The sequence below is a fragment of the Python bivittatus genome, unplaced genomic scaffold (assembly GCF_059951505.1).
Source record: "Python bivittatus isolate LINGU-HERP-01145 unplaced genomic scaffold, Pbiv_v1 ctg000100_np1212, whole genome shotgun sequence".
Classification (NCBI taxonomy): Eukaryota; Metazoa; Chordata; class Lepidosauria; order Squamata; family Pythonidae; genus Python; species Python bivittatus.
The window spans coordinates 3,680,084-3,702,095 of record NW_028277038.1 but is presented as its reverse complement, the minus strand read 5'-3'; the positions used below and the strand labels follow the sequence as shown (position 1 = coordinate 3,702,095).

Here is a 22,012-nt window from a genome sequence, read left to right as displayed (position 1 = left end):
GAGCCAGCCTCCCTGGTGGTCATGTCCAGTTTCTCCTGTATTAAAGAAGAACATTTTCTCTTTTCTCCATCATGTTCTTCTGGATGTTTAATTCTGGATGTTATTCAATGTCCTTGATTAACATCCAGAATTCTTCCATAGTAAGAGTTGTATACAGAGGTAGGGTTGGTGTTAGAGTGTGAGGCTGCCCAAATAGAGTGGGCAGTGTTGACAGTCTTGGATGAAAGATTTCAATCTTAGTCATGTATGTGTTCAGCTTACAAATCAAGGGTAGAGAGGAATTTTAAGAAGCTCAAATGCATTCATTGTAGAAGACTGTCTTCTTTCCTCCACTTTTCAAAAAGATGGCATTTATTTTCCTCTTAGTGAATTCTATCTCTATCACAGATCCAAGGAAATCTCTTATGTCAGAAAAATAGCCAACCCAGAGATCAGGAGAATGGAGAGGAAAGAACGAAACCATAAGTTCTTAAATTACATTCCTCCAATCCTAAGAAATACTTTGATGCTGGTTGTCCAAGGTGATGCATCAGATAGAAAGTATATTAGAATTTATTCCTGCAGAAGGAGAACGAATCTACTTCTCCTGTTTTGAGATGGCTGGCTGGTTCTCCTTTTAAAGCCTACATGCCTCCTCCCCTCAATCCAGTGCTAGCAAACCATTTCCTATCAAGATTTATCTCCTATTTATCTCCTGTTCTAAATGCCTCCATGTGCTGTTCTATCATGAAAAGCTTGTTGTGCTCTGCTTCTCATCTGTGCTGGAGCTCAGCAAATAAACACAGACACACAGACCCTGATCACAGTAGGAATCCTTTCACTGCCGGATATCTCCGATCGTTCTATCTAATCACTGAGGCATAAAAGCTCAATTAATAATAAGGCAAGCTAAAATTGCAAGCAGACAACACCAGTCCCCAGAGCTGGGCTGGAGGCGGAGGAAAAGAAGCACACTAATTTTAGGTACATGTTCAAGCCATGTCCAGATTCTCACCTGTCCTCATTTGCTAGGACATCTTTCACACCACTGGGTCCTCTTAAATGCAGATGCATTTGTTTCATTCTAAACCTTTCTATGTGCACACCGTGTGTCTGTGAATCTTGCTGAGCTCATCCATTTATCTTGCAGGTAATTAGGGGAAAAAGCAGAAGAGGGAAATCAGACAGGGTTGGTATGGTGGGAGAGGCAGCCAAGTCAGCCCCTGAATTCTTTTATTTCAAGTATTCAGGCCAATCGTGGCTAGCAATGGCAAAATCTGGAGAATGGGATATCAGAAGTATTGGGTTTCACCCAGGTTAGCAACCTGTACTATAGGATCACTGATGATCCATCGCTTAATGTTATAAGGACCTTAATCTCTTCAGGTCTTGGGGAAAACATGATTTGCATTTCCTAGAAGAAATGCAATATTGATTTTTCCAGGCTGGCCACCATCTTCCAATCTAACCTGCTTTCTCCAGAACCTTTGACATTGGCGTTGAGACTTGAGTCTTGGGGTGAATGCTGGAGAACTGTTAGCAAGAGGAATGTGGTATAATGGATAAAGGCACCAGGCTAGAAACCAGAAGACCATGAGTTCTAGTCCTGCCTTAGACCCAAAGGCAACTGGGTGACTTTGGGCTAACCCTTCTCTCTCAGATGTAGGAAGAAAATGACAAGGATAAACAACTTCCCCAAACATATTGCCAAGAAAACTGTAGGGTCTTGTCCAGACTGTTGCCAGGAGTCAAGGCTGACTCAAAAGATACATGTGAGTATTCAATTTGAAGATTCAGTGGCAATTCCATCAAACTTCCAGATTGAATCATCAACCTGATTTGGAATATCAAATGTCAACTGACTCAGTGGTTCAAATTGAAGATTGCTTTCTCAGGAATCCTTTCAGGAAATATGGTACACAAGTTCTCCTCTACAAGCACCTGTGATCATTTTTGCTTCAGAGAAAGCTATTGCCAAGATCTCTGCTTTGTTTAACGCCAGCATGCAAAGTTCACCTCCATAGGTTTGCATTGGGTTTGTGCCCTTTCACTAATTAAATTTAATTAGAAAGCCTCATGGGATTTTTTTTTTTTTTAATATCCCTCACCGAGTGAGGATACATGAGCACTTTGTGATTCCTCCTCCCTCCCGTTTCCTCCTGAAATGTTAATTAGATGAAGGACACGTTAGGTTTACAGGGAGAGAGAACTGCCTTGCAAACCTATAAAATAAACAGATTGATTTAATTTTAATCTGCTTTCATGGTGATGCATATTGATAACAGGTTTCTGTCTCCCAGGACTGGAGAAACCATAGACCGTAATAAAAATTTGAGGGTATATTATACAGTTTTAAATCACTTATATTTTGCTAGGCCATTCTCTGCAAAATAATACTGAAGCTACTAGGAGGGTGAAGGACTTTGAGTTGTTTTTCATTTTGATGTTCAGGGAATAAAGCTGATAGGACTATCTAAAGCGTTTGGAAACCAAAATCAAGACGAGTCCACCCCATGGCTATCATCTGTTCTCCATCTCCATGGCAGAGACCCTTTCAAGGAATCCGATTGCCACAGAAAGTTTTGAACGTGTCCAGGGCTGAATTTAGACAATTTGTGAGTGTGTCCTTCAAAGCAAATGTAACCTTTAGCTTGATCCTAAAGCTTGATCCCTAAAGCCAAGTTGGGAAATTCATGGCCTTAGTCTAACCTTTGCTGTTAGACTAAGGCCATGAATTTCCCAACTTGTAAATAGTTAGAGATCAGGGATGAGGTTGTGTTAGGTAGGATCAAACTTTATCATTGAGCTGAAAATCAGGAGCAAAATGTCCACTTTCACCTGTATAATTTTTGCTGGGGTTGTGGTTAAAAATGACCCTGAAAATTAATGATCCAGTGAAGGTAAATGTTTAAAAATAAGAAACATTATCTGCGGAAGACGTTTGCTTCTTCTTGGTTTAAAATACATCTGCAGAATTGATAGCTTGTTGAACCTAGTTTGGAATCCTAACCCAGAGACACTCAATGCATCACTGGGATTTGTAAACTGCTGGCCCAAATCTGCAGAAGTTAGAAGACTAGCTATCATTTTCAGTCCGATGGTCTACTAATCTGTCTTCTCCAATGCTTGATTTTGGAGACAAGGGGCGAGTGGAGAGCTATGGGGATATTTGATGCTCTGAATTAATTTGGACTAACAGGGGCCCATCTGGAGTGTCAAATCATTTTGGCTAAAACAAATTGATGGATTGATATGGCTCATTAAATCAGTTTGAATATGTCTGGATTGATTTCAAGCCAGTTTGCACGTTTGCTTCATGGGCTTCAGCTGAATTGGATCTGAAGCACTTTTTCGGAGCAGGATCACTTTTCTGAATGGATTCGAATAATCAGATCAAATTCAGTTGACTTTCTGAATCTGTTTGAATGGTTGAATCGACACAATTTGCATGCTCTTTGGCAAGATTTGGGAGAATGAAGTGGGCAAAACTTCAGTGCGTTCTCCAGCCTTTTTTCTTCATGTATCCAGCTGCTTTGATCTTTTCCCCCTGCTCTCCCGCAGAACTAATTTTCAAAGAAAGTCAAGTCAAATCATTTTTAAAAACCAAGTCCCTGATGGTTACAAAACCAGACAGGTGAACTCAGCTGAGAACACAACAGCCCTTAGTGATGTTTCTGCACTGTTTTGTCTTTGCCATCCAGCTGTTCCACTTTTCACAACACTTAAGTGACAATTTCACAGCCATTACCAGCCTGCAGTAATGATGGACCAGGAGCTGAAGTGTGAACTGGTTGTAAACTACAAAATACTGGGATAGAAGTCATGGGCAAATGTTAAAACAGACATAGGAATAAATAGATTTTTTAAAACTTTCATTTTAATTGTATAATCTGAAGCCTTCGTAGCACCCCAGTAAACATGGTGTTTAGTAGAACAGGAATTGTTAATGCAAAATATTGATTCTTAACAGTTGGTCTTATTCCAGTTTCCCTTAGTGGCCGTGGATTTAGATTTTGGGTTGCGTGTCAGTCCTTGGGATAACTGTCGCTCTATGATTTTGCTTTTGGGAATAATTCAACGGTTTTCTATGGTGTTTACTCCAGACGAGGACTTCACAAATTGGCGCTCCTACTTGTATCTCCAGTGAGGAAAGAAAATAAGATGACAGCTTTCTGTCTGATCCGAAGTTGTGTGTTGGCTGGTTGTGTGCCTATGGAACTACAAGGCTTTGCAACTTATAGGATCTAGATTCTGAAATGTCCTCCCCGCTGAGGTGTGATGGACAGTTACTTTGTGGTTCAGACACTAGTTTGAACTTTCTGATGACCTAAAATTGATGGATTTTTGCCACTCCTCTTGTATATTCTCTCTGCAACCTTCCTTTAAGGAGACATTGATGCTGATGCTGTATTTTATTTTATTCTTCAAATTAGCATGCTGCCTTTGGAACCAGATTTTTCCCGTGATGAGGAAATACCAAAATATTATTGCCATGCTTGAAGATAAATGAAGAAGTACATGGGGTTCTTTTTTTTTTTTTCCTTATCCATCTCTTGTCCTTCCTTCCTTCCTTCCTTCCTTCCTTCCTTCCTTCCTTCCTTCCTTCCTTCCTTCCTTCCTTCCTTCCTTCCTTCCTTCCTTCCTCTATCTTTTTGCTAAATTGTCATTTAGATTGAATTTTTTAAAAGGCTTAAAATTACAGGGCTTCAATATTCTTCTTCCCCAGACAAATGTCTAAAAATTCCTGTCCAAATATACAGAGGTCCTGTCTCTTGGCAAGGAGAAAAGATCCAGTGGCAAGGAGTTGTGCTGATGTGAATAATTATCCTTTTGTGTGTATGTTTGGACAGTGTATTTTGTGTTTCAAAAAAAAAAACAACTTCATGAACATCTGGATTTCATAACCTATACAATGCTATGCTAAGAATGCACTTTCCATTTGTTTATGTATTTTTCACACTTCTGGATTTCTCTGAGCCATCTGCAAATCAAATATGCATGTATGTGTATATAGGCAGATGGTCAGATAGATGCAAAGAACTAATGCTATGTGAAAAAAAATATCCTGCATTTCGTTCTCTGCAGTATCATTCATTCTGTTGGAAGTGAATCTGCTTTCTAAATGTCTTCCTATGGAGAAGAGAAAGTTAATGGAATTTTCAGGGTTAGAATATGCTGTTCTTGCTTTGAAACAACTCCTTCACTGAACATCCTCTGTCCAAATGTCTACAGCCTTCCTGATTTCCCATATTTTCACTATATCCAAAGAGAAAATCCCATGGTGCTTTCCCCACCCCCCCCTCCTGATTTGGAAGTGGCTGATTTGGAAGGACTGAGGATGATAGAAAGATGTCACAGGAAACATCACCAGCAATAGCACTCCGTTCTTCTTCCCAACAAGGAAGACATCACTAAGAAAACATTGAAAGAGGCTTTCAGGCATCCCCTAAAATAAGGTAGAAAAACATAAACTTGATATGTTTATGTGAGTGTAAATAGCTAGAGAGGCTATAGACCACTAGAAACATGGTTGCATGGTGAAAGAGAGACATTACTGTCAGCCCAACAAGGTAGACCTAGACAAACTAAGAAACCAATGCCATATAGGTCAGGGCTACTTTTTATTGTAACAGCTGTAGTAACAGAATTTTGCAAGTCTGAATGTGCTTCCTCCTCCCTCCCTTTATCTTCAGGTGAACTTGGGAAGAGCTTATCTGAGACGTTTTCTCAAATTGCATTCTTGATTTGGGCTCAAGCCCCTCTTATCTGACTGTTGCCTTGGAAATGGTATTTCCTCCTGTCCTTCAAGGCCATTCCCTGTTCCCTCTACAACTACATAAAAGTGATACTAGTACCACTTTTCCACACTACCCACAGCCACTGGGGTTAGTAAGAAAATGCATAAACTCAAACCTATGAGAATTTCAGCCCGTTCTTCTCCTCCTTTGGGAAAAGCAGAGTTGAAAACCGTTGCTCTTTTGTTAGATAGATTGATAATTGGTGGGAGGGGAAACCCCCAGAATTGATTGCCTCCTTGGTATATCTTCTACTTTCTGCTCTTCTGCATCAGGCAGAGAAATAAACTGTTCATTCAAGTGAGCATTTAAGAACCAGTGAATGATATATAAGACACTGCACAGGTAAGCTGGTTTTATTATATTCTCCTTCCTTCATATCACAAGTTATCTATCTTGAGACACAGCATTTTTGAAGGGCCAGTAATAAGGAACACAATGAAAGATTGATGGGATAACTGGAGAAAAGCCATTTCCTGTTGAGTTATTAATATAATCTTTTCTTTCTCCCAGGGTAAAGGTGAAAAAAGGGGTGAAAATTTTCAGCATTAGAGCCAGCAATCCGTACACCTGGGAAGTCCAAAAAAGTGTTGATTATATTGGGAAGAACTCGCCGGCTGTTATATTTTGTCAGAGAAAATCGACTTCATCGGGAAAAAGGTAGGCCTGCTTGATTATGATCTCAGTTGCTTGATTTTGAGCCATTTTCAGACGTCTGAGGGAGTCTACATGTTCTTCCTGGGAAGGTGACTTCCAGGGATAGCCTTTCCTGGAAATAAATTTGCCAGGTTACCCTTGATTCCTCCCTCCCTTAAAACATGGAGAATGTGTGATATTTTCAAGGAGTTGGGTTCCAAACCACAGAGCTGACGGCCCCCACCTTCTGAAGAGCAGCAGACATTAACTTGCAATGTTCTTGGCTGTGAAATTAAGCTTTCTCTCATTATCTGCGGTTCCATTATCTGCAGTTTCACCAGATGTTGTCATCCAAGATCAAATGCTTTGTGTATCAGTGGTTTTGTTGTCTCTTATTCATGTGCAAAATGGCAGATGGGCTTTTGTACGTAGGTACACTACTCATAGTTGCTTGAACTGCAGTCTCGTTATCCATGGTGGTTTGGCTGGAGCAGAATTCCCATGAAAAAAAGGGCCACCAGTAGAAGACTTCTATTTTGAGTCAACTCCCACACTTTATAGTCAAGTTGATAGTCAAACTTTATAGTCATCCAGGCTTCTATTTGGTCCATGAGCTGCCAAGTGGGCCTGCTCAGGTAGTAAATATCCTTCCTCCTGGATAGAGATAGGCCATGCAGAAACTTCCTGATATGCCTATCAGATTCCTTGCCCAGAATAAGAAGCTCATGTGCATAAAGGTTGAACTGGGGTGGTGGAAGGCTCTAGGGGAGCCAGTTTTCATTCTGGGCACGAGTGATTTATGACTAGCCATACAGGTTTTGTGAGCAGGTGAAAGTATCCCCAGCCCCCAAAGATACTCATTGCTTGTTGTTGCAACCTATTGGCCCTATGCGCCTCCCTTGTTTCTGCTCCCCCCACAAATCATGTTGCAAGAATTAGAGACAGAATTTCCCACCATACAGAAGTGGAAAAATAACTAGCAGACAAAACTTTGCTTAGGCCAAACATAGCTTTGGCTTCTGAAAGTTATGTGGCTCTCAGCTGTCAAGGAAATGACCGCCCCTGTTTGACAAAATATACATTCAGAAGGAAGGAGTAGTGGGTCTGGTGCTGTAAGTCCACACCTTTCACGTGCAATTCAAGGCCAAGAGATGAAACCACTCAATCAAGCATGCAACATAGATTGTAATTTCCATGACACTATTATTTTGGTTTTCTTAGTTGGCTTAAATGCCATTTACAGACAAAAAGATGAGACACAGGCCTGCTTAATATTAAGGCTGGATGAAGATTGAGTCACTTCTTTGGACAGAACTGTGGAATCTGATCCCTAAATTGATTCAATGTGCTGGAGCCCGTTGGGTCCTTACAAATCAATTTAATGATTCAATGCATGTTTGCACATGTGCACTCAAGCACTTGGATGGTTCAGGCGATCGTTTGAATTAATCTGAGTCTGCATTTTCATCATCATTATTATTATTTGCTTTCTAGTCTAGTCTCCAGCTCTGAGATATTCTGTTAGTTTCCCAACCAAGTACTAAGTAGGTCTACTATAGGTATATGAAAATATATCAATGAATCTTCTGCAGGCACATGGCTTCGACATCAGGCAAATAATGTTTGGGTAGCTACCTCAAGGTCGAATTACCACTCTAAATTTGTTATGGCAAAAATAACACATCCCTCCTCTTTGCCCATTGTCCATTTTTTCATTTTCCCCTCTTCATGTTTGATATTATGCTTTCTAAATGTGGATAGTAGAAATCTGCCGTGGGAAAGAGAAGTTTAGAACATTCTGCTTATTGTGTTCCATGAGTTGCAAATCCAAGAGTTTTCATTTTGTATTCTTTTTCTGATGTTTTGATCACCTAAAGCGGTATTTTTCAATCCCAGCAAATTTAAGACGTGTGGACTTCAATTCCCAGAATTCCCCTGCCAGCGACTTTAAGATGTGTGGACTTCGACACCCAGAATTCCCCTGCCAGCATGCTGCCTGGGGACTCCACACATCTTAAAGTTGTTGAGATTGAGAAACACTGAGCTAAAGGAAATGGGGAAAAGGAATAAGTGTGGGTGTGTGTACACACGGTGTGTGTGGTGTAGGGGGGAAGATGCTTCATATTTTGTTCAACTCCCTTGTCCAGTCTCTTCAAATTAAGAGCTTTAAAAGATGAATGCCTGGCTAATTGCAATCCTTGGTTTGTATCTTGAACTTTCCAGGAGGAATTAAAAATGCTTCCTAGTCAATCTGGTTAGTGAATTTTCAGTCCATGTTTCAAGATGTAGATAAACTTCTCTGTCTTCCCGCTCCTGCCATGCTAATGTAAAACTTACCTCTTAAGCAGTCAGCAGTTAAGAAGCTGGCTATTCCACTAGGACAGCATTATGGCGAACATTATCATTATCTACTCGTCTTTTGAATGGCTGTGGCCCCTTTGTCCAAACTCTTCAACTGACTGGTACTCACTCAGTGTTCTGTCCAAAGTTTTGAGGACTGTACATCCCAAAGTATGTGATAGGACCAGATTAAAAACAAAATGGAACAAACCTAAATTGGGTGTGCCTTCATTTATACATCCATGTAACTGAAGAGGACATAATGGTTCCTCTCTTTGATTGTATAGGACAGTTTGGTGAAGAGTTTTGGACGAGCTATGGGATCAACACCCATATTTCTGGTGGCCCACACCTGACCTTGTAGCCTCCACTGATCCACCCATCCATGTCCACTCATGTTGTCATTGGATGAGTCTTGCCTTGAAGAAAGAGTAGAACCCAGGAGCTTTCAAGATCCTTTCCATCACTTCAGTTTTGTGAGTCTGTGATGTAAACAGGCAGGCATGGACTTCCATGATTGCTTTTCTTTGAAGAACCCTGTGTTTTTATGGTTTCAACATCAATAAATCAGTGTTGGCTCTATGGTTGCAACCTTGACAGCACTTCCTTCCTACCCCTCCCTCAGTTCTGCATACAATCGCATGATTCCATCTTCTAAGAAATCGGAGCTATAAGAGGGCAACTTTAATTAACTAGAGGCTCCATGCTTTTGTGTCTTCTGGTGGCTGTCATTGGATCGGGAAGCAGTATTAATAAAGCTAACTTGCTACGACAGGTGTAATTTCACAGATTAAAGGGATGTTCACACGAGTGACAAGCAGGCAGGAAGCGTAAACGTCACTCTTATCGGTATTTTGAAATATATCACTCTTTCTGTTTGCAGAGGCTCTGAGAGCAAAACCCTTATTGTAATAAGATTAACATACCAATATTATCAGAAGCAGCAGGGTGTTTTAGAATGAATATTAACTGCAAATATTATGGCTTTGTATTGGAATAGCTAATTAAGCCCATCTGTCAAATAACATTTGATTTTTTTTTCCCAAAGCCTACTTGTTATCAGTTTGGGACAACTTCCAAGGTTTAAAGCTACATTTTTGTTTTCCCAAATACTCTCTAGCAGGGCTCAGAAGACTGCAGGTGACTCCTGCTGGTAGAAAAACAGCTGGGGGAGAGGGGACTCGCTTCACGGAAGAGAAACAAAGGTGGCCAGATGGCTTAGTAGCCTTTCCTCTTTCTGCTCCATCCACATTTTAAACACATTTTGTTCCAAACATGGATCTCAACTCTTCCTGAACTTGATGTCCTATAGATGTGCTTGACGGGTATCCTTGAAGACTAATAGCAAAAGAAAGAGATCCAAACCAAATGAAGGTAGAAACATATTCTTCTTCAGAAACTCCATTCTTGTTGAAGGTCTCTGGGTTAGATTAAAAGGAGTGAGAACATGGATGGCCACCAGCGAGACAAATGATAATGTCATCATGTAAATATTATGACTTAGATACTTTGGTATCAAGATTGGTCCCAATATTGGAGGAGGACGACGACCCAGGAAATTGACGACCAGTTGCTCTAATTTCTGCACTGGGCAAGATACTAGAACTAATTGTCAGGTAGAATATCTGTGAGCATTTAGAGAGAATGATTATTGTTACTAGGAGCCAGAGAGTAAGTCAAATCATCCTATCCTCATCTCTTTTTATAACATTTAGTAGATAAAGGGTATACAGGGATGTAGCATGTCTTCCTCTCAGTAGAACGTATTTCGCATAATCTTCTTGTGGACAAAAGATGGATAAACGAGGGCTAGACAGCAGCGTGATCTGGATTAGGAGCCCATCGCCCATATGAAATCCACATGGCAGAGGTTCAGTATCCTTTTTAAAGATAACCTCGACGTATGTGATCATCTCACCATTCATCATACAACTATGGCTGCACCCTTTTTAACTGCCTAGGTTTCCATTCACTCTACTCTCCTGCAATAGTAGAGCAAACTTTTTTTGGGGGGGGGGGAGCAAACAATGCTGCCCAAAACCATTTGAAAGCAGCTAAAGATGAAGGAGAAAAAAACTGCAGGAAGAAGAGAATATTTGGAAAACCGTAGGACTGATTTGGCCCTGGCAGCTGATCCCTTGCAGCGCCCAGAAAGGTTCTAATGTGGGATACACCTTCATATTTTACCCAAATGATGGATTAATTTTTGGAGTCAACAAGTTGGGATTGTTGGTGTTGTGCAAAGAGTCTCAAAAAAAGACACCCCCCCCCCCCCGCTTTTCCTAAACTTAACCCTAGGTCAGAGGAAATCCAGGGCCTGGCAGTGACTTCATTTACCCCTGGTGTTGTATATTTTTATGGTTTCCATCTATTTCTCATTTCTGCAGCATAATTTTAAATTATTTAACACCCAGCATTTTGGAAGACGTTCGAATGAGTTAGAACCCCGTTCTTCTAACCTGTTGCAGCTGCAGATATGTTCCTGTGGGACTCTCTGGAATATTGTAATTCCTAAAACGAGCCCCCCACTTCTGGATTTGGGTGATTCGCTCTGCATAAATTAAAATGTAATGGCACCAATAACTATTATGTGACTTCCTGGTGTTCATTAAAATGTTTCATAAACACAGTCCTGTATTGTAGATCACGGCTAATGTTGTGTGTGTGTTTTAATGAGTTTGGGGCTCTCAGATCATTTTTCCCTGCAATGTTTCACCCCCCGAGGCATTTTATGGGGGAAAGACATAGAATATTGCCGATGGCAGCAAAAATAACATCTTGTAAAAGGTGTCCCATACTGTTAGGAGAAATAGATTTCAATTGACTCTGCTGTAAGAGAGGGGAGTTTCAAGACCAAGGAGAGACACTTAAACTGTGGTTGATGCTTGGGGCAGAAAAAGTTTTGGTCTGTAATTATAATTAACTACACTGAGAATGGATGGTGGGAAGCTGTGTTTTAAGCAGCCCCTTCACTGGTGGAAAATTCTTCTTTTGTGCTGTGGAATAATCAGCTGGCCCTCTCATCAGGAAGCCCCATTTTGTCCACAGTGCAGAAAAGGAAGTAACAGAGAGCAAAAATGACTTTAGAGCTTCTGATTCAGAAGAGAAGGGGATCAGCTCGCCCAAGTCAACAACCATCCATTTGATTGTTAAGTATCATGCGGGGGGCCAAGGATCTGTGTTCTTTTTTTTTTTTTAAGTGAAAAATCAAATGCAAAAAGAAACAGCAACGTTAGCTAAATCATTGAACAAAAATGCATTTGAGGATATATTCTTTTTGTTTACCCAATTACCCTGTTTCATCCTCAAAAACCGCCTGCTTCCCTAAGCTTCAATTTACGGAGTGGGGCAAAAAAGACATTGAGGCTTCTTTAGGTCCAGCTGCCTGTTGGATGGAAGAATCTAGATGAAATCCAGCACACTGCCTTTTCACCGTTGAGCTACGTGAACAGTTAAGAGGTTTCCCCCCCCAACATTCAATTAGACTCTACCTTCCTATAATTTAAAACCATTATTCTAGGTCCTGTACTCTGAGACTGTAGGAAAACAGGTGTTGACTTTCTTCTGTGTGAGACCCTTTGATCTCTTTGAACAGCCCCAGCCAATTCTCCATCTTCCCTTTTCAAGGCAGAACATCCCCAGTTCCTTTCATCTCTCTTCACAGGCTGTTGTGTTGACTTTCTCGGAACCTGTTCCAGTTTTTCTGAATCTTTCTTAAAATGTATTGCCCAATACTGGACTCAATATTCTAGATTCCAACCGATGTTGTACAGAGTAGAAATATAGCTTTTGTTTTTCAGATTATTCTCCTGGTATTTAATAGGAAAAAATTGCATACACACACACACACACACACACAAATGTGTGTGTGTGTGTGTGAGAGAGAGAGTGAGTGAAAGTTCTCAGGGGTGGGATTCTATCAATCCTTCAAGGTCAGGCCAGATCAGGAAACAAACAGAGCAAGGATTTCAGGAATATGACTTTGTCATTGTAGGGTATTATAACAGAATTGCCTGCCTGCCAGTTTCCCTTTGCCCCCTCTTACACCAAACAGAATCAGAACTGGAGGATTCTGAATCTCTTTCTCATACTTCCTTCTTTCTCAAGACCGGGTTGCCATTTACTTTCTCTTAACGGTTCTTGCCTTCCTTCAACAAGGTTACCGCCGTACTCTTACAGATTCCTGCATTTTTTATTTCTTGCTGGCTGGGGATCCTTACATTTATTTCAGCCTTCATGGTTTGACAAGCCTTAACTCAGACCAGAAAGTGGAGACGGCCAGAAAGGCTCCAGAGTGGAGTAGCAGAAACCAACTTCAGCAGCAACCCCCTTCCAATTAATTTTCAACAATGCATCAGCCTAAAGCTATCACCCAAGGAAATGCTACAGAATTTCTGAATCACTAGATGCAGGAAAAATAAAAATCCCATTTGCAGCAGGAGGTCTTAGGAAGTTGGTTTCCTATGTATGGCTTTGGTATGGTCGTTGATTACCAGATTGTGGAGGCAAATGAGGTTGACCCCCTCTGAGGGGTAGACGTCTGGGTGGAAGAGGGCACCATCTGAACTGAGTGAAGCCCAGCAAAGCCATTCCATGTTGAAGTTACTTAGCTGGTGAGAGGTGATAGAGTGGGACTGGCCCAACCTTGGTGGTAGGTCATTGGATGTAACTGTGAAGCCTGGCAGGAAGTTATGTAAAGTTTGAACCTGTGCTTTGATGGAATCAATTGTCTCATCCTTTAAGATGTGGCCTTGCCACGACTTCAGAACAGGTCTCACTTTGACAGACCCTGTCACAAGAAATGAGCATGGATAAGCAATGTGTGGGGTTGGGGGTGGTGAGAAATCTTTACTCGGTCTGATGAAGCCATGAATGTTTTGTTTGACAGGTTATAGTTTCCCAGTTCCCTACCTTAATGCTGGAAATCAGCATCCGTGGTCACCTCTGTCAGCTTTCTTGTTTGTTCAATGCTACGGAAAATGACAGGTGGACTGAGTGAAATGTCAGGGTGGAAAAAAGACTTCAGGCCATCTTTGGCGCAACGTTCAGTCAGGGTTTTTCCCAAGTAGTTGCTACAGTATGTGTGTTTTCAAGCTGAAATGAGAGAAAACCTCTACTGGGGGTAGTGCTGAAGTTCAAAAATAATGGGCATTTAATGGTGAACTCGCTGAACTGACTATGAGATTGTCTAAACTCCTAAGATCAGCATGGACTGGTAGCCTCCACCAGAATGATTGTTCATCCCTTAATTGCTTACCTTGGGTGGGAGTTGTGACCAGCAATTCCAATTTCTGTAGCACACTTAAACTGGTTGATTAAGTAGGCCTTTGGGGATTGAGGAGCTGATCACCTACGTACCTAAGAGGGGTGTGGGAGTTTGGGGTTCCTTGTTGCTATTACTGAGTCGAATTGCTTGATATATGCATCTCTCTGCACGTCTTTCTATGGTTGATTATTGTTAAAAGCTTTTGTAAGCCTGATGGGTTTGCGTAAGACATCGGCACACCAGATTGGTTATAGATCTTGGGCTTGCCTTTGCACAACATTGATTGATTAGCACCATCAATTCAATGTCAACTCTTATTGAGCACATAGATAGACTTTCTCTACGCTGATCTGAAGCTGACCTTTTTAGTGCATTCATTGCTGCCGTAATCACGTCCGTGCTCCTTGCTGCTGGCCTTCCTCTTCTTCTCTTTCCTTCTCCTTTTCCCAGCATTCTGGATTTCTCAAGGGAGCTTGGTCTTTGCATCATGTATCCAAACTACGATAGTTTGAGCCTGGTCATTGGTGTCTCCAATGAGAACTCTGGATTGATTTGTTCTATCATCCATTGTTTAGTTTTCCTAGCTATCCATAGTATTCTCCATCAGTATTGAAATGGATCAATATTCTTTCTACCCTTCTTCAAAGTCCACATCCATAAACTGGCACATTAAAATCATTGCCCACACAGTTCTGATCTTGGGGTATAGGCATCTTGTAGCACCTGAATATCTTTTGCAAGGCCTTCATTGCCACCCTACCAGTTGCTAGTTTGTGCCATATTTCTTGACTGTTGGTTCCTTTGCTACTGTTAGTCAATCCTAAAAGGCAGAAGCTATCCACAACTTTAGTGTCTTCATTCTCATGTCTAAGCTGGTTGCTGTTCCCATTGTCAATAGTTTGGTCTAGTGTCATTAAATATAATTATAGTCCCATTTTTTTTTGCTGTGCTCCTTGACTTTCATTACTAGAGCTTGCAGATAAATCACATTTTCAGCTGTCATAGTAATGTCATCAGCATAGCACAGGTCACTGAAGTTCCTTCCTCCAGTTTTAAAACCATGTTCATCTTCTTCCAGTCCTGCTTCCTTCAGTACATATTCAAGATATTGGTTTGGTTCATTTCAACCTCAATTAGTTGTTCTTTTGTAGCTGAGGATGTTGTGCGAATCTACTCGTAGGGGTTAGTTTATAATTCATTATATTGTACAAATCCAGAAGCAGGATTAATTCAGTAAGTAAGTGAAGTGTGTTGCAGGAATCCAATCCAACTGGACTTCATGCATTTTTTCCCTTTCTGATGCTAGATGTCAGGTCCTTGTAAAATGTCATGACAATGTAGGTCTAAACATTTGAACATTCATGATCTGTTTCAATGTACTTCCTGAAGTGTGGAAGGAGCGACTGGCTAGTTATAAATATTTCATATGGTTTATTTTAATGTTCACCTGACTAGTTATTCAATTTAATAACCATCACATGGAATGCTGAGAGAGAAGACATTTCCAACTCTCATTTATGGTTGTTTCATTTTTCCCCTACCATTTGTTGGTGTGGTTAAAGGCCAAACAACTGGCTTAACTTGGTTTCTATCCAAACCAATAGTATCTCAGTTCAGGGGTTCATTTGGATGTTACTTGTTTCTCCAACATAGTATCATAATCTGGACTTGGTTCTGTGCCTGATGTTCAGCTAGTGTTGTCTGTTGTAAACCAAGTTTTATTGTCTCCTGGGAACACATTCATTTGTGGTTTATTTGACAAGTCATGGTTAAACCAACCGGCATTTACTTATTTATTTGGCTGGTGCCCTATCTTTCAGCTCAGCGCTGCAGTTCGTACAATGTGCGAACTAGATTTATGATTCTGTTTGGAAAGTCTGGTGTAGATGGCACCGATTAAAATCAAAGTAGTTTCTTTACTTTGTTTTGACATCAAGGAGATCCGGAGATCTTGACATTTCTGCACGCAGTCCTCAAGCAGGATCCTTATCTAAGTGTTTTTCAAAGGCAAAGGTAGAACTGAAGTTCCCTGGATCCTACAGTATAGATAGGCAGGCTTGTCAATTCTGTTTCTCTCACCTTCTCATTTCTCCTGTCCTAAATTTATCTAGTCCCATGTGAGTTTCTGCATTTTTTCCTCTCTTTCTACACTAAACTACACATGTGCGTTCCTTCCAATGTTCTCCTTTCTGGTGCTTGCATTTCCATGATATACTTGGCAAGCAGGTTCCAATATTGTAAGGTATTTTATATATGATTTTCATCAAAATACACATTTTAAAGTATACCGTTTCTTTCAATGCTTGGTGTCATAACATTTGGAGAGGGGCAAATTGTGAAGAACTGATCCTTGTTTCAGGAATGCAAATGTTTGGCAAAGCTTTATCCAAGTGTGAGCTGAATGAAATTAATTTTCCTGCCATAATCTAGGCCAGTACTTAGTTGTCCTCCCCTTTCTTGAAATATTTTCTTAAGGCTGGACCCTGGGCTAAGGTTTATCTCCAATTTGCACTTCCTTGAAATTCATCACATCTATAACTGCTGGGCTGAGTGGATAAAAATAAGGAGAATACAAATTAGAATTTGTCAACGCATACACACACCCCAACACAAACCTTGCTAACAAATATTCTCCCCAATCTGGAATCTTGGAAATAAGTTTCTATCTTTAAAGAATAATTTCAGACATGAATTTTCTAGCACCTGCTGTGGCTTTTGCTTCAATTTTCACCTTTACCTCCCCCCTCTTCCTTCTAAAGGGCTGGGATTCTACCATATTTGAATCCCATCTCTTCTGTGCTGCTTTTAAAAGTATGCTTTATAGCTCGTTGTATGCCTGAACAGGGAAAAAAAGAGTAAGAATGTCAGGGCTACATAAAAATAGACAGGTATAGAGTGTTGTTGGGGTTTTTTTTGGCAAAGATGTAGAAAATTGATTTTTTTGTGTGTGTGTGAAAAAACAAGTGGAAACCAAGGAGATGCAGTGGTCACTGAATTCTATAGGAAGAGACAGTAGAGATGTAGTTAATATTTTTCTACCAACTCTATGAATAGATTCCATTTTATTCCGATGCAATCTTCACACCCAACTCAATTTCCAAGTGCTGATCCTAATGTATGTGAATATCTGAGAGTATCAAAGGTTTGGGGAAATCTCAAGGCTTGAATAAGCCCCCGCCCCCCAATAAATAGGAAAGGCATATCAGTGAACGGAAATATCTGTATCTCTAGAATAGTGTTTCTCAACCTTGACAACTTGAAGATGTGTGAACTTCAACTCCCAGAATTTCTCAGCCAGCATGGCAGCACACATCTTCAAGCTGCCAAGTTTGAGAAACACTGCTCTTGAAGACAATTCAGTGAAGGTAGACACTGCTGGCTGCAGTAGGAACAGGAGATCCAAAACAGTGGGGGAGTATCTTGAAGCATCTAATAGTTGGCCAAGCCAGTCTTTATCAACAGTCTTCCATGATGCAACATTTGAGTGCCAATTCTGTCTACACAACCTGTCAACAGATCAGTTTATAGAGCAAACCCTTCATACAGGATGGTGTTCTCTAAAATATTCACCTTTACTTTTTTTCCACCATGGTTGAATGGACTGATGAACCTTCTACCCCACTGTAATCTGACAATTCACGATGGCTTGCAAAGTATAACTCAACAAACATTAAAGCACCCACAGTATCATTAAAAACACCAGTAAACATCGTAAGATCCCTAACAAAACTGTAAAAACAACAACCCCAACCAACTATGATCAATCAAGAAAGATGGTGCTGTGCTGAAATTAAGAGAAGGTTCTCCGGAACAACTCAATTTTCAAGCGTTTTCTGAAGACTAGCAAGGAAAGGGGCTAGCCTGATCTTCAATGGGAGGTCATTCCAAGACATCTGTACTACCGCCCAAATCTCCTCACTTCTTGCAAGTATGGGGTTAGAAGCAACTTCTCCTTGCAAGATCAAGTGGGTTGGGCTGATTCTGGTTGGAGCTGGTGATCTTGTAGAGGTGCCAAGGTGCCAAGCCATATTTTGTATGTCTTCAGTCCTAGGCTAGGGCAACTTTTGATCCTCACTTCATTCCAAAATATGTTCTTGTGTAGGGGGGTTGGTTCCCTTTTGGAACCATGAGTTGCACTGCAAAATTCAGAAGAACCTAACCTTTGTAGATGGCAGGTCTTCATTTTATAAGCAGTGAAATAGCATATGACCTATCAATTAAATCTCGTCAGAACTTCATGGCCAGCTAACACCCATGGTGTATGTTTTTATTTATTTAGAATTGGTTGGAGCTCAGGAAGTCTTACATGGGAATCTTGCTTCATTTTATCCCTACAACAGCAACTTTATGAGGTAGGTCGGGCTAAGAGAGAGAGAGAGTGAAATCACCCCATGAATTTTCATGGCTACAGGTGGACTTCAACCAGGGCCTCACCTGTCCTAGCTCACTCCACCACACTGGGTCTCCTCAGAACTTGCCATCCAAGAGGGCTGATGAAATGCAAACCTAGGGCTACTTTTCAGATCAATTGACCTGTTCTCTGAGGGGGAACTGGAGATTCATTCTGTGCATTATTTTCTGCTCTGGAGTTGTTCAATGTCTGCCTTCACATGAGGAAAGCATTCATTTCATATCAAATTCAGCACTGCAACTCTAGTCAGCAGCACAGGAAGATCAGGACTTATTTATTTTACAAACATTGCCTACAGAATAATTCCTTCCTTCCCCCAAACAGAAATCTTTCTTCATTGCCAAGCACAGAAATGTCATAATGCCTTAAATGATCAAAGACAGGGCCTTTCTTTGCTGAAGCTTCCGCGCCTCTATTTTTTTTTTTTTTTAGCTCAAAGTTAAGAAAACAAAACAAAAAATTTCTTTGTGTGTAATTTTCATTCCAATTAGGTCTAGTTGAGGTAGCAAATATTGTATATTGTACCTGGAAACTGGCTAATTGCAGAATGTCTCCTCTGAGACTAACATCTTGTTAATTGCTGGAGGCAATTAGTTTTTGTCTGGAAAAAATTCATAGTGACTGTTTCATTTGTCTTGGAAGCAAAGAATTCAAGAGTGGTTGAGGCTAAAGGATTGAGAAAATAAAAAGACATCTAACATAAAATAAAGGTCTATATAGAATCCTAGAAGGTTGCGAGTAGTTTTGCACTCACACCACACACATACCTTATCATGGTTCAGGATGAGAACTGTAATATATTTTGTAATGCCAGATACCTGAAATATTAATTTTATTTATTGATTTATCATATTTATATAGCCGCCCATCTCTCACAAAGTGACTCTGTGGAATAGTGGAACAGTGATCAAATATCAATTATTTCTGTCTCCTGCTGCATTTGCAGGGACTTTCTGCCAATAGCAAGACCTGGGATCAGCTTGAAAATAGGAATCCCTAGGTAGGGTTCCGACTTCAGGAATTACAGAAACACAACCACACCAATCCCCCAAACTTTGATGGGCAATTCTTAATGGAGAGTGGGGTCTCAGGGGAAGAGAAGATGTAGCTAATCTCTTCCACTAACACTGCCATTGGAGTTTTTTTGTTTCATACCATTTTGGGGAACTAGAAGAAGTCTCCACAATTGTTCACCGGGCTGGTCAGAATGCAGAACCTTGAAACTGGATTTCAACTTTAAGGTTCTGTTCATAGGACATCAGGACATTCTTAACCATGGTCAATCCAAGCTACAGTAACCGCATTCACACACTGGGACAGACTTGGCTAGTTTTCATCTGGGTTAGTTTTTGTGGAGGGAGAAGAGTGTGTTGGATGAACTCATCCTGGTTCGAATACTTTATCATTCGGTGAATTGTGCCGTTTCGGAAAACGGCTTCATCCAATCTACCAATGAGGGGTACTGTGTGAATACAGCCTTGGCATCTGAAGGAGAGAAGTCTGTCTGTCTGTCTGTCTGTCTGTCTGTCTGTCTGTCTTCCTTCCTTCCTTCCTTCCTTCCTTCCTTCCTTCCTTCCTTCCTTCCTTCCTTCCTTCCCCTATCTATCTATCTATCTATCTATCTATCTATCAAATTTCTCGCCGCCCATTGCGTCTAAGTGACTCTGGGCGGTCGACAGCAGAGATAAAATCAACAAATATACAGTATAAAACAATCTTAATAATAAATAAATGCCAAGAATATTAAGGTAGCTTCTTAAACCTTTTGCACGTGATGCTGAAAGCTTCTTGCCCCCAAAACATTTCCAGGTGCCAAAGAAAAAACTCGGTTTGCGTTATCTCCAATCAAAACCAAATGAATTTCTTTGTAAAGGAAGAAGACAGAATCTGAAGTATGAACTCCTTACTAATTGCTCAGGGCAATAACTGTAGTCTCAATATTCTTTCTTTGAAGTTGCTGTAACGCCCTTTGGTTACAATTGGTTTTTCCAGTTAAAAATAGCTCCTGAACTAAATGCTTTAAAGAATTAACTTCCTTTATATATTAAAAAAAAAGAAGAGATTTTTTCCCCCTCTGCTCCTAACTGTATTTCATATTGAGTTAATATCCTGACTCAGCAGCTGCAAGAGAATCTATAGATGAGTTAAAAAAGGATTTAATGAATGTCTTGCTTTATGTTATAAGTTGAGAAACTCAAATGTAGACTCAAAGCAGGGGGCCTTCTCATTTTATTGATGGATCGATTACATTAATTTATATGCCATCTCCTCTGAGACTCTAGGTGGTTTACAATAAAATCCACCCCAAACATTACAGAATACTATTACAAAGCATGTAAAATAAAAATAAATCAAGAAAGATAAACCAAGAAAGTAACAATAAAACCATCTTCAGGTGGGTTTTTTAATTATTATTATTATTATTTAATTTATGTGATTTAGGGGCCACCTAATTCCAAATGGCTCTAGGTGGCTTACAGCTAAAAAACCAAGAAATAATAAAATAATAAAAAATAAAAACAGTCATAGGTATCCAGAAGACCTAACCCTAACCCGTTACAAAGACCACGTCCTATAGAGAGTCAAGACCCACCTTACCCCAAGGCCTGAGAGAATAGCCACGTTACCCGTGGCTTTCTGAACGTCCTTAGGGTGGGAGGTGGGGGCTTCCAGATGGGGGGAGCCATGACAGAGAAGGCACACTTCCTATGTTCTGGGCCACGATCCAGCTACTTCCACCAAATTGCACCTACTACCCCATCGCCTGTTGAATCAACCTCACTTGAGGTGTCTCCTGGAAGGATAACAAGGAAAAAAAAAGCTATTCTTACCTTGGGGGCCATGCTATCCCACAGTGAAAGGCTGTCTCTCCCCCCCCCCCACCAAAGGTCTGCTTCTTTGTATTCCCTCCCTTGATTTCCCATGGAGCAGACCCGCAGATTCTGCCTAGGTCAGACAGTCCTGAAGCTAACAAGGATTGGAGCCATCAAGGGTTTTAGAGCCTATTATAGAGAGTAAGGGAGATGACCTTGAAGGGAATATGCAAGAATGTTACCTAGGCCAAAGGGGCTGAAACATTTTTAAGCCCTGAGAAACAAAATAGTATTGGGAAGCAATTCAAGCAGGCACCTCCCTAATCCACAGGAATATAAGAGGAGGGACAGCACAATCAGATATGCAAGATTCTGTTGTTATGGCCCATCTCAATAAAGGGCCCTTTAGCCTTTCTGTGGAATTGATTTACCAATCTAGTCTACCAAGTGGGGCTGACACATGATAGCTCGTGCAGTTCCTACAAAATCAGTATTGTCTTACTATACTGGTATTGGCCAATCAGCAGGTGAGAATGGCATTCTGGAGCAATTGAAGCTCCTGGATTGCTTTCAAGGGCAGCCCCAGGTAGAACACATTGCAGTAATCAATGAGGCCGTCCTTTGGACTTTACTTAAATATCTCCAGTGAAAAGTACCCCATTACCTCTTCTAAAGTGTGTTCTGCTATTGGGAAGCTCTTGGTGAGGCAAGGTTTGCAAACTTGTAATGGCCATGGGTCACATCTCACTTGGATGCATCAGCCAAGGACTGC

The 22,012-nt window shown here is 40.7% G+C and overlaps 1 protein-coding gene across 1 annotated transcript in view; it reads left to right on the top strand.

Moving 5' to 3' along the window:
- The window catches only part of LOC103063405 (transmembrane protein 132D), a 182,707-nt gene that overhangs the window by 65,696 nt on the left and 94,999 nt on the right, over nt 1–22,012 (top strand). Inside the window, exon 3 of the mRNA XM_088135294.1 lies at nt 6,288–6,434. Within this exon, the coding sequence (XP_087991420.1) occupies nt 6,288–6,434 (147 nt within the window). The remainder of the gene's footprint in view (nt 1–6,287; nt 6,435–22,012) is intronic.